This window comes from Mastigoproctus giganteus, chromosome 2 (genome assembly GCF_048544385.1).
Source record: "Mastigoproctus giganteus isolate SK-2022 chromosome 2, ASM4854438v1, whole genome shotgun sequence".
In the NCBI taxonomy this organism is placed as follows: domain Eukaryota; kingdom Metazoa; phylum Arthropoda; class Arachnida; order Uropygi; family Thelyphonidae; genus Mastigoproctus; species Mastigoproctus giganteus.
The window spans coordinates 238,753,196-238,766,318 of NC_143576.1; the positions used below are offsets into that span (position 1 = coordinate 238,753,196).

The 13,123-nt window shown below is 39.6% G+C and overlaps 1 protein-coding gene across 1 annotated transcript; it reads left to right on the forward strand.

Annotated features, from left to right (window-relative positions):
- Positions 1-2,560: 2,560 nt before the first annotated feature.
- LOC150090286 (uncharacterized) lies at positions 2,561-3,595 on the forward strand. Its single transcript, XM_090390246.1, has one exon. It carries the CDS (start codon positions 2,561-2,563, stop codon positions 3,593-3,595), a length of 1,035 nt encoding a protein of 344 aa, XP_090246372.1.
- Positions 3,596-13,123: the final 9,528 nt, after the last annotated feature.

Sequence of the window (13,123 nt, forward strand, 5' to 3'; positions counted from 1 at the left end):
TTGAAAAAAAAAAAACGAAAAGAAAATTAAATTGTCGTGTTCAGTAAGAGTAAATGATTCATTTCGTTTATTTGATTCCTAATGTAGGAGACATGGAATGGAGAGGTAGAAGGGTATGTTTACTCAACTCTTTGTGAAAACGAAGTTGGGGCATTTGAAAACGTTAATCCATTGATACGTTTACGCAGAACTATTTTAATACGAGGACTACTCGAAAATTTACCTGCCTCGATAAAAAAAAATTACAACATAGCCTGTACTTTTTTTCTGAATATATCTCCTTGAGTTCAATACATGTCTTACATTTTGAAGGCAAACAAGAAATACTTGATAAAAAAGCATTTGTTCTGATCTCCGAAAAGGCCATTTGCAGGTCGAAATTGCCATTATTTGAAAATCATTTCCCAAGTTAGGTGTTTCTTCGGATTTCTAAAGAAGAAGTACCAGGTCCGGCCTGTAGACTGGATTTATTTAACTCCTGGAATGCACATTCTCAGAGCAGCAATTGCTTTATGGGACTTGTGTATAGAGGCACTGGCATGAAGAAGCAAGACCTTGTATCGATTTCCCTCTCTCTGTATTCTTTTACGGCACTTCTTAAATTTTTGAGAACAGAGGCGCAAGCATTTCTATTGAGTGTTTTCTTATGCGGCATGTAGTATACAAAAAAGAATTCCGCCCATATCTCAAAATATGGAGGCCGTGATCTATCCTGTGGATGGTTGAGTCCTGAATTTTTTTGGTGGTGGCAACTCATGATGATTCCATTCCATTACATGGACCTTTGTTTTGTATCGGGACAGTAGTGATAACTCAACATTTCATCGGTAGTTACAATTCTTGAAGAAAAATCCCTCCTGGATTTGCATCACACATGTGTAAATTTTCATCACAAATTTGAACTCCACTATTTCTGAAGAGGTGACAGTATTCTTGTAATCCAGTGAGAACTGACCTTTGACATGACCAAAGTGTTCATGGAGGATGGTAGATACTGACCCCCTTAGAAATATAATTCTTTGGAAATCATAGACACTTTAATACGTCTGTCCTGTATAACCAGGTATTCCCAATTTTTTTGCCATATTCTGGAGTTGTCACTTTTTCCCGAGTGTGGTCATCTTCTGAGGATTCTATACAACATTTAAACTGCTTAGACCAAAATTTTATCTAGTATTCAGTAGGGACTGCATTATCACATATTGCTTCACGTATTTATGAATAAGCTTTTGGTTCATTCCATTCTTTTTTCAAAAATTGGATGATGGTTCGATGTTCCAACTTCGTGAAATCTATGCTTTTCTTTGGTTTGACTACTTTAAATCTATTCTGTACTTCTCTACTTCGTTGTATTGAGGCGGTATCTGTGCAATAGGATGCAGACATTTGTGCGTTTATGATAAGACTACAGTTTTTTTACATATCAATATATTTAGAGTCAAAGAAGAAGAAACCTTATTGAACGCTCCTGGTAATTCAATATAATTTTTTTTTTTTTTTTGCATAAGAAAGAGCAATTTAAGAAGGATAAGCAGCTGCTTAGGGTTACAGAAATAACGATCCCAAAAGCACTATGACCACAGCTCAATGTCCAACATTCTTAACCTTATTGAAATTTTAGTTTGCAATTTATTAATCTGGGTCCGCAACCATAGTGATTTCTTTTTATTTTTTTATGATTTTTTTAAGGACACTTTGAATATTGCAAGAGTTTCTGCAAAGTTTGCTGCGGCCGTAGACAGAAGAACAATGTAAACACAGGCGCTTCTGATTTATTTGAACGCGCGACTAATGATGAGACACTTTTTATATATCTCGTAACTGGAGATGAAACGTGGGTTTACAGGTATAATCCCCAAACTAAACAGCAGTCATCCCAGCGAAAACTCACTCTTGTCCCTTACTCCGAAAAAAGTGGCAAGTACACGGCAAAACAAAGGCCATGTTGCTAGTATTTTTTGCCTGTGTGGACCACAAATGCGCTGAAGAGGGGTAAACAATTGATTAATAATGAGGTCTACATTGCCTTGACAATGCGGTTCGAAGAAAAAAGGCTGGAAAAATGGAATTCCAAACGCTAGTTGCTTCACCACAACAATACGCCATCGCACTGGTCGTTACTTGTACAGATTTTTTTTTTTTTTTTTTTTTTGGCCAAACATGGAATCGCTCAAGTCCAGCAAACCCTCGATTCACCAGATATAACTCCATATGACTTTTTTATTTCATAGACAATAAAACACTCAAAAGAACATCCATTTGATGAAGTACAAAAAATAAAAGACAATTCAATGACACAGATTTCGACGATTCTGAATCAGCTTTTCCAGAAGTTCTTCAAAGAGTGGAAAAACTGTTGGTTTAACAGACTTCGTAAATACTGAAGCTGCCAGCAATGTATTATTTGAACAGTATACGAAAATAAAGTACAAAAAAGATTGTTGACAAACTGCTAACAATATATGCCAAAGTAGATTACAATTGGCCAATTATAAACAATGGGCTTCAAGGAAATGGAATCATAGTGTGCGTGAGTCGTTTTCTCGCTAATAAATACATCATGGACGAGGCAAACGAAATGCAAACCCGCGGCATTTCGTGCGCAAGTTTAGAAGAGAAAATTCGATCAACTGTTGAGGTACTTCTAAGTTCTTCAAAGAAGAGAAAACAAACGCGAAGTATTAGACGAAACATCCGGACTGTTGTGGATTTGTATAACAGATGGAAGAATGAAACGAATATAGAATTTGATGGTCCTGAATTTGAACATTTGATCTACACTCCAGCTAAGGTGTGCTTTTGGAAAGATATCGGAAACCTGGACCTCGTAGGGGATGTTCTTAAGTGTCTGTACCGTTGTGATCGCTTTCAAGGAATCGTCGATCAAGAGCAAATCTATCCGACACGAATCCATCCTCTATGGACATGGTGTGGAAAAGACGTGGCTCGCAGGAGAACACTGCAGGAGTCTCCTGTCTCCTACTTTCACCGTGTGGCCAATGCAAACAGGTTGGTGTTTAGAAACGATGAAAGATTTATTGATGTAATTGCAATTGGCATGCGTACATTTTTCTATTACAGTAATCCCTATAGGCCTGATCATGTGTTGCTCTTACTGAGGTGTGGATGTAAATTAAATCCAGTAAGATTTAGTCGCCTTCCCTTAAATTTAGAAAGCCGTTTGTGGGCTGTTATTCTGGGGTTCATGCAAGATATTATACTAAGCGAAGGCAATGGTCTTTTGGACAAAAAGAAGGACCGTTTGCAGAAAAAAGCCCTGTGCGCGCAATTCCTTCTTCGTGTCATTCCTCAGCTCACATTTGGGACTTTAAAGAGCGTCATCAATCGTGAATTCCTCATGGATTGGAAAGAAAGGATACCCGGGTACGAGTTCTCCGCTATGAGTGTTCTTGAAAAAATGGATCAATGGATTCCAACGCTGAAACAACGATGTCTGAACCCTTCCGACCTAACACATCTTTGCAGATGTGCAATTAGACGCGTTCTGCAAGATAACTGGGAACTTCCAGATGGTGTCCAGGACCTTGATCTTCCTCTGAGTCTTCGTCGTTATGTTGATCTTCTAGAAGACTGAAAACTGTTAAGCTAATTCAAGTCAGACTGACATCTAATGCTGTGATGTTGAATAGTTGCTTTTATTTCTAAATTTAATGTAGAACTGATCGTTGTAAATTTTCTGCTATACCAATAAAATGGCACTGATATGTTTAAACACCCTTACTACTTAAAAAAAAAAAAGTTAGCATTACTTATGACTCATCTTTCAACGATGTATCCTACACACTAAATACTGTCCAACGTCAGATTTCGTAGATCGTCTTCAGATATGAAGTAAATATCCCTTACTCTTTTCAGAATTCGCTGATCCTTCATCATTTTTTTGGCCTATCAAATCATGATTTAACTGTTGAATACCCAAACGGTTTCAGACGAATTATTGACATGGAAATCGACAATCATACCTTCTTAAAACTTTGCCTGTTTTTCACTGTCACTTCAACTAACCATTACTGATACATCTGGTGTTTCCCTGCATAGGTAACCGGTTTCTTATCTGCATAAATTCAGCTGACATCGTTTACCACCACCGAAAGGATGAAAAAATACCTTTGAGAGGATAACATATACACATTCGGTTTGTTCCACATTCTTTAACAGACGGTCAACAACAAGCGAGAGTTTAAACACTACAGAGAACTTGTTGAGGCTGCCGAAATCAAACCCAATTTCATGAATTCGATCATTACAGGTGATGAGATGTGGTGTTTTCAGTACGATCCTGCAACGAAGCGACCGGACGTTATGAAACGTTTATTACAGAGACGATGTCGTGTGCGGCCTCAGTATGGAGATGACGGCAGTTGGTTCCTCTTGCACGGCAACACACCAAGCCACAAGGCTCTCTCATCGTTCGGGAGAGTTTGGCTAACAACAAAAGTCCGCGTACTGTCGCACCCATCGTATTCACCAGACTTGCGACTAGTTTTTTCTCCCGAAGCTCAAGGCACCACTGAAAGGCTGTTATTTTCATGACATCGACACCATTCATAGAGCTGTGACGAAAACATTGAACAGTATACCAGTCATGGCCTTCCATTAGTCGTTCCAATCGCTTCGTGATCGTTGCATGCAAGTGTGTGGACGAGGGAAAAGTACTTTGAATAAACCAACGTTAGTTTACTCCTAAATGAAATCATTATTTTTTTCTAGCATCAGTCTCGTTTTCCAATTGCCGCACAGTAAACGTGCGGCAATTGAAAACAGGACTGATAACTGATATTAAGAGATGAATGTTGGTGCTGCCATCTACTAGAAGTAAACAACGTTAAATGAGAGATTGATTTTTCCTCGAGCACCGCAGTCAAGGTCAGTAGAAACTGCCGCCATTTCAGAACACAGCAGTGTGAGATGGATTCTCTGATGAATCCTGTGTCTGCGTTGTGGAAGGACAGTGGAACAAAGAGCAAACATCAAGTTTTGCGTTCTACTGAGAAAAAGTGCCAAGGAAACGTTTCAAGTGATGAAGCAAGTGTATGGAGAGAATTGTTTGTCTCGTGCACGTGTGTTCGAGTAGCATAAACGTGTCTATTATGCGCGAAAAAATCAAATTATTATTTTTTTAGGGTTGCCCGTAATTAAATACATTAACCTGTATTTGTGTCTGTAAATTGCGTATGTTCCATGGTCGATTTGCCTGTTTTGCTGGACGAAAAAACCCCAGTTACTGGGGAAAAAACCTTGCTATCTACGCCTGAGACCGACTAACTCAGCCACGGAGTGAAAAAAGCCCATTAAAGTTCTTCGCGTCATCGACGGGATTCGAACCCAGGCCTTTTCCACTCGGTGTGGGGAGGACGGTGACGATACCACTGTGCTACCCGCGCAGACTCTATTATGCGCGAAGTATGATTTTTCCCTTTGGGACGTCACTGGAATTTGTCCATTATATCTCGTTAGGGTCCTCGTGACTAGCACAGTTGGTTGGATCGCTGTCCTCCCCACACCGTGTAGAAAAGATTTAAGTTCGAATCCCGTCGATAACGGGAGGAATTTTTATGGGGCTTTTTCAAAAGGTGGCTGAGTTAGTCAGTCTCGGGCGGCATGGCTTTTTCACCCGAAAAAAGTCGAGATTAGAATATACACGGAGCATTATGGCCTTAGTCGCTGCTGTTCCTAATACCCAACTACTATTACTGTCCCATTATGAGAAAAGCATCTCTTTTTTTTTTGTTTTTGTTTTTTTTTTGTCCCAGTGAAAGCTTCAACTTGCTATTGACCTAATTAGAGCAAAGAATGTCAGTTATATTAATGATTTTAAAACGTTTCTATCTTTTCTATATTTTAAAACTTTTCTCGAAACCTAATCCTCAGGAATCTTGAAATTTCCCAGATTTCGGATGGCCATATAGCAAAAAATACTGCAACTTATCGAACAAAGCATACAAAGGTGTAGCTTTTTTTTAAAAAATAATAAAGTATGGTACATGGATCGGCCCCAATTTGTTGGACATACAGAAATAATAATGAATGAAATAATTAAAAAGATTATACGGTAAACTGAATCGCAATGTTATAAAATCGAAAGTTACAAAAGTGAAAAAAATAAACAGTCTTTTTGGTAAATATTTTAGGACTTCAATATTTCTCAATATTGCAATTCAGTATTGAATTGCAAATATCGGTGAAATTAAGAAAACGGTTCGCATCCTAAAATAAAGTTTGCGAATCGCTCGCTGTCTTAGATTCTCATATAATTAAGCATGTTTAGCAGCTGCGAAGTGTACGTTAATGGTAATGAACTAAGTTTATACTCCACCAGATTAGCTAATATTCATCTGCACGCAATCTCCTTAAGACAGTATGTGAATAAACCCATTTCTGCAGATTAGAGCTGGGTGGCTGATGCTGTGAGCATATTTCACAGCAGTATCGAGATGGTCTGGATGCAACAGGTGATGTACTAAAAATATTTATTGGTTAAATGCCGAAGAGTATGAAAGATTTGTTTATACATAGGTACCGAACTTGCATCATTTCTATTACCCAGATAGTATGAATGCATCGTTTAATTATATCTCATATTGTGAATACCTTCACCAGTGGCCAAAGCATTGCACTGCTTTGAATAAGTAACGCTTCGCCGGTGGAGAAGACTATTTTTACTTATTCTCGGCGTATACCATAATGAGTGACATTAGTCTTCTCCACTGGTCAAAAGTTACTTATTCAGGGCAGTGCAATACCTCGGAAACTCGTTGTGAAGGTATTCACAATATGAGATATAATTAAACGATGCATTCATACTACCTGGGTAGTAGAAATGATGCAAGCGCAGTCCCATGCATAAACAAATCTTTCAGGTGCTGTACTGCTTTTCATGGCGCCTCCGTAGCCAGGTGGGAAGGAGCAGCGGTGCATAGCACACGCTTCTTTATTAGATCGGGGTTCGAGCCCGTCACCACCAAATACGGAGGATGCGGAAAGGTCAGGGAATGACCACCGCATATCCCGGAGCAATATGGCCTTAGTTGCTAATGCTCCTAAAAACCAAACAACAAACACTGCTTTTCATGGAGATCACACATCTCTGCATGAATCCCTAGTGTGTGTGAGAAAGAGGATGAATGAAAGAGAAAAAATTTTAAAACTTAGCAGAAAATATAGGAAAAAAGGAGAAAAAATCATAAAATGGAAGAAAACGGCACAAAAATGAAATGGAAGTAGAGTGTAAATGTGGATTATGAGTGAAGTAAATGTGTGCTTCCCCCCTGGATAGGACGATGGGTGGATGGCCTAGGCCCCCTGCCCATCCAAACAGACACCATGCCGTGGCTACTTAAGCCGGTGTGGTGTGGAATGCTGACACTGGCCGGCGTGGATAGAGCACCATCCCCTGGCCAGTGTAGGATAGAGCACCAATTCAGGCGCTCTAACATAAGGATTTCTCTCTCCCTATTTTCTTTCATTCCCACCACCTGCGTTGATTGATCTCTTACTCTCCCATCCCCTTCCCTCCAACCTGGGTGGTACCCTTCCCCCTTCGCCTAGGTGGTATCCGCACTGCCATCTATCAACTCCCACCCCAGGGCAGGATGGGCATCCTGACCTGGGGCCCCTCTATACTTCTACCACTTTCCCCCTCCCACTTCCTGTCATCTCACTATCTTACACTTTCACTCTTTTTTTTTTAATTATTAGGATCTCCCTGTCTGTAGCTTTGGCTGGGATTGCCACGCCAGTACTTTCATACTGCCGGGCCCGCATCCTAATGACGCTGGACGGTAAACTAGAGGCCGGATGAACAACACAACCCCACACGAACACTCACTTTACAGAGTTTTGTATTCATCACATTGCCTGACGCAGAGTTCAGGGGAAACCCCCGAAGCCGCGTTACAATTAACATTACACACTATCTCTGCGTGAATGGCCTGAATTTCTGATCATTCTTCTTGTGTTTACACCCAGAAAACTGCAAGTCACAGATCAATTCTGGTTTTGAATATAATATAGCATAGAATCACAGATTCTCCTCCATCCTTCAGGAATTGTTCAATTTGACAAGTCTGAAACAGTAACCTGCATTCGACAGTCTGAAATTTGCTGTATATAACCATATCAGAGAGCCGATATTTTTGTAGTACGGAGTATAAACAGGATTTCTTTTTAATCCACGAAAATCAGTTTTTATGATTCACGTAAATTTGAAATCAATACCAAAACAATGAAAAAAGGAACTGACAGGAGCTGAAAATTGAAGTATCCACTATCGCCATCAGTACTGATGCAGTCTGATAGTAAATTAGTCAAATACAATTTCCACGGAAAAAAAGAAATTCATTAAATGTAGCTTTAATGCAGTATGTCAGCATTGGACAGTCCTTGCAAGCTTCGCATGTATTGCTATGCAAGACTCATGAACGTGGTGTCGCTTGAGAATATATATATATATACTGTATATACATTATGATAAAAACTAAATATGATAAATATGTAGAACAATGAAATAATTATTTAAATACAGTACACAAAATATGCTGGAAGTGCTCACCATTCTGCTGAATGCAAGTATTAACTCGTTTTACCATATCCTGTACTACTCGACGACAGTTTTTTTTTTTTTTTATTCTTGCAATAGTCTCCGAGATGTTCGTTTTCAGTTGTTCTATGCTGTGAGAGCTACCCTCGTAAACAAGTTCTTTAAGATGGACCTATAAAAAGAAATTTGGTGGAGATAGGTAGGCAGACCTACAGGCCATAAGCCCCATGAAATCAACCGTTGTCCAAAAAAATTCTCGCAATAATTCCATGGTCGGTCGCCAGACATGGCAAGTGTCTTGATGAAACCAGGAACCGACCTCATCGACCTCAAACAAAGCAATCATCATCAGCCATTCTCAATAAGCAGGATGAAAGCCTCTCCAGTAACTTTACAGTTCCTTCTGATTTGTGCAATGACCATCCATTTACTATCCACGAACCCTTGAATTTCAACTGTCCATGTTGTCTTCCAGGGTTTCTTTTAGCATTAGTAAAGGCACATGATGCAAGAAAGCAAGCATATATAGAATCAGCCAAAAAAAAAATTCTAATTTCACCCATCCACTCGCTCCAAATGTTTGTCTAGTTCTGCCTTCAATCTATTTATGCTATCAACTTCTACAACGACAGACGGAAGTTTGTTCCATCAATCAACAACAAGCTGGCCAAAGGCAAACTTCCGTACATCTATCCTACAACTGTCTTTCCTCAACTTGAATTTATGCCCTCTTAGGCGATTATTCTGAGCAAGAGGAAGAATCCTATCAGCATTGAGCATGCTCAAACCATTCAAGGCTTTATACACCTCAATCAGATTAAATCGCAGGTGCCTAGTCTTCAGACACTGTAATTTGCAAAACTTAAGCCTTTCTTCATAAGAGCAACCCTTTGTTCTGTTCACAAATCTTGTTGCCCTTCTCTGTACTCGTTCCAACAGCTCTACATCCTTCTTAAAATGAAGCCTCCAGACCTGTATATAGTACTCAAGGTGTGGCCTGACCATTGCCTTGTACAAGAGGATAATCACCTCTATCTCTGCTAGAAAAATTCCTGTATATCATTGACAAGACACCATGAGCTACTCTTGCAGACCTTCTGCACTGCTCAGAAAACTTCATATCTGCCTGCACAATTACCCCCAGGTCCTTTTCATTCTCTACCACTGTCAGTGTAGTACCACACAGTTGATACGTTACTCTGGGGTTACTGCTTCCCATACGCAGTACTTTACATTTGTCAATGTTAAACTTCAGTTGCCAACTCTCAGCCCATCTGCACAACTTTTCTAGATCCTGTTGCAGCAGCGTACTGTCATTAGTGTCATTAACAACCCTGCCGACCTTTGTATCGTCTGCAAACTTGGACATTAAGCCCGATATACCATCATCAATATTATTAATGAATACAGAAAACAACAATGGACCCAACACTGAACCCTGGGGAACTCCACTAATAACATTAGTCCACGAAGAGCAGTGTCCATTGATTACCACTCTCTGTCTTCTCCCACTCAACCATCCCTTTATCCATAGCAGCAATTTACCTCCAATGCCATACTGCTCCAATTTGTGCAGCAGTCTTCCATGTGCAACAGTGTCAAAAGCCTTTCTAAGATTCAAATATGTGATATCAAAGTTATTCCCTGCATCCAGTTCCTTCGTGACCACATCATAGTATCCAATTTTAGCACCACTTTTGTACCATTCTGTTATTTTCTTAGTCCATCTGTCATCATGTCTTCGAGCTAAGTGTCCTGCCGAAGTCCACTTCAGTTTTTTAGTTTTGATAAGAATGTCCTTTCTTTCAGTTTTTTAGTTTTGATAAGAATGTCCTTTCTTTCAGTTTTTTAGTTTTGATAAGAATGTCCTTTCTTTCAGTTTTCTTCCTAATGTGTTACTCTTCTTATCCAACAGTCTGAATCCTAATATAATTCGTTCCATTCTTCGCTGTGTAGTTCTTAGCTTCTATTCCATTCTTTTGGTGAGTGCCGAAGTTTCACTTCCATAAGTCATGGTGGGGAGTATACATTGTTTTATTATTTTACGTTTCAGACAAATTAAGATAGTGTTCTTCAGTACGTGACTATATTTCCTGAATGCTATCCATCCGAAATTTATTCTTCCCTTGACTTCCAGCCATTTATTATTATTACAGCTAATGACTTGTCCAAGATAAGTAAGGTATATGAATCCACTTTTTCAATTGCTGCTCCTTCAATGATTATACGTTCCTAACAGCTCATTTTCTTGAGGTTAGTTTTCACTAGTTAACTCAATGAGCTCCCTCTACCAACGACCAATAAAATTTCTCATAAACAATGTACGTAAATGGCCAATGATGGGTTGCGTTTTAAAATGAACATAAAATACAGTTGTAATTAAGCTGAAAGGATAAGTTTCTAGAATGTGAAACCATGGAGTTTGTTTTCTATTAACTAATAATCTTAGTAATTAATTGATAAGAAGATAACTATATTTACTTTTCACCTCAGTTAATCACAGGAAAAAAAATTCGATTAATTTTAAGAAAAAAATAGAAAGAGCTTGAAATGTTACGCACTGCGTGCATAACCTAACTAGTAATGGAGGATGTATTATTATTAGATAAAGAAAAAGTTACATCCTCCCTTTGACAGCAATCAAATGCTTGGAGGGTAAACAGAATTATAAAAATGAATACAATATCAATATAGGGTAAAATAAAATAAACAGAGATCAAGTCAATAATTAATTACAGAAGTTAAGACACATTGGGTTCGACATAACACTTTAAATACATTCAGAGTCTGTCCAAGAAAAGTGCGGGGTTGCCAGCAAGATGCTGCAGGCTGCCAGGAACAGGAGAAGGATCGCATATCATCCTCCAACACAGTAGCCACGTAAAGCGATGGTGACATGAAAGATCTAAAATTGAAGGACTGTGTAGGTATCAGTTAAAACTTTTGATCTGTAGGCTTTGTCGACGAAAATCGTCTCAGGGTTGATATTCAGGTCGTTGAGGAGTCCAATCGTGTTTTCTGGGAACATATGGCTGAGCGAGCTGATTTGGTTGAGAGCAGGTCTGATCAAAGATGCCTGCCGGTTACTTATTCTGGTGTTCTTCGTGGGCAGGATGATAAGGCTATCGGTGTTAGGAGCATCCAGTAGACCCGAAATTTTCAAGGAGTTTGAGGAGGGTGGAAGAAGTTGAGATCGGTCTGAAATCTTTTCGGCTTGTTGGCGCTTGAACCTTAGGCAGTGGACTCACAGAGTATTCATTCTATTGGTCAAGAAAAACTCGTGTGGAAAGAACTAAGTTGTAGATTGAGAGCAATGCGCCTAGGATGTAGGGGCTAAGGCATTTAATTATGAAATGAGATATCTTATCTCGGCCTGCTGTATTAGAAGGACGCAGGGAGTTTATAGCATTTATCAGTTGCTATCTGGTGATAGAAATGATGGAGAGGTAAACAGTAGGAACAAATTGAGAGTGTTGGAGAGGAATTTCTGCAGAAGCGGAATTAGCTTTGAATCTTCCAATGTAGTCCATCTAGTTATCTAGATCAAGATTTGAATTAATGACACTGTAGGGATGAGTATGGCGATTTTCCTTTAGATAAAGTAGCATCGGTGTATCTCTTTATGGCTGATGCCTTGAGTCGGTTGAAAATAGCTCTTGCTCTGGAACACAGGATCCGATTTTGGGTTGTGCCAGAGGTTTTCCATTGCCTGTGGAGGTACTGCTTATTATGGAAACTACGCACTAAATCTTTGGTCCACCAAGCTCTAGTCCTTGGAGAAATGCGTACGGCTTTGGCTGACGCATAGAGGGTGATTGTAGTTACCATCTTGTGATTAGATCAACTGCGAGGATTGGGTCACATCCATCAAGCGCACCTTCATGGAATACACTGTGCTGCCTCTAGGCACTTATTGGGATCAAGAAAAGTAAGAGAAAATATGATTTTCTTTTCCACAGTATTATGGCAATTGAAGCTAGGCATCGGCAGTACAAGAAGTAATGCAACTGGGTCGTGATCTGATTTGAAGGCCGTTTCTGTTGGAATGTCGACTCTGCAAATGCCAGAACATAGAATAAGGTCAAGATGATTAGTGCCTCTAGTTGGCTCCTCATTGATAATCGTAAATTTGAATGGGCAGAGATTGTTCATTAGTCGCTGAAGGAGAGGGCTCAGATGCAGTGGGAGGTTAAAATCGCGGCAAAAAGGTGAACAGAGGGGTGTAACTTACTCATTATCCAGCCGGTAGCCACTAAATCGATTAAAGGCATTAAATTTCACAGTCACGAGTAATGCTTCATAAAATAAGGAGTTGCTAGATGTGACATGCACAAATTCCAGGTTGGAATCTTTGACGAAGATGGCAACACCGCCTCCTCTGGGTTGAGATCTTGAGGTGAAGAACGATGAAAATCCAGCGGTCGAAGCACAGGCTATTGACTCCTGGTCAGGTTCGAGCCATGTTTCTGATAGACAAATTACATCCACCTTGTTGGGCAACAAGAGTTGTTCGAGGGTGTCAAGCTTATTTCGGAGGTTCCGGACATTTTGGTAGAAAACTCT

Excerpts from the sequence above, each read along its gene's own strand:
- LOC150090286 (XM_090390246.1), top strand. The coding sequence starts at position 2,561 with ATGGACGAGGCAAACGAAATGCAAACCCGCGGCATTTCGTGCGCAAGT.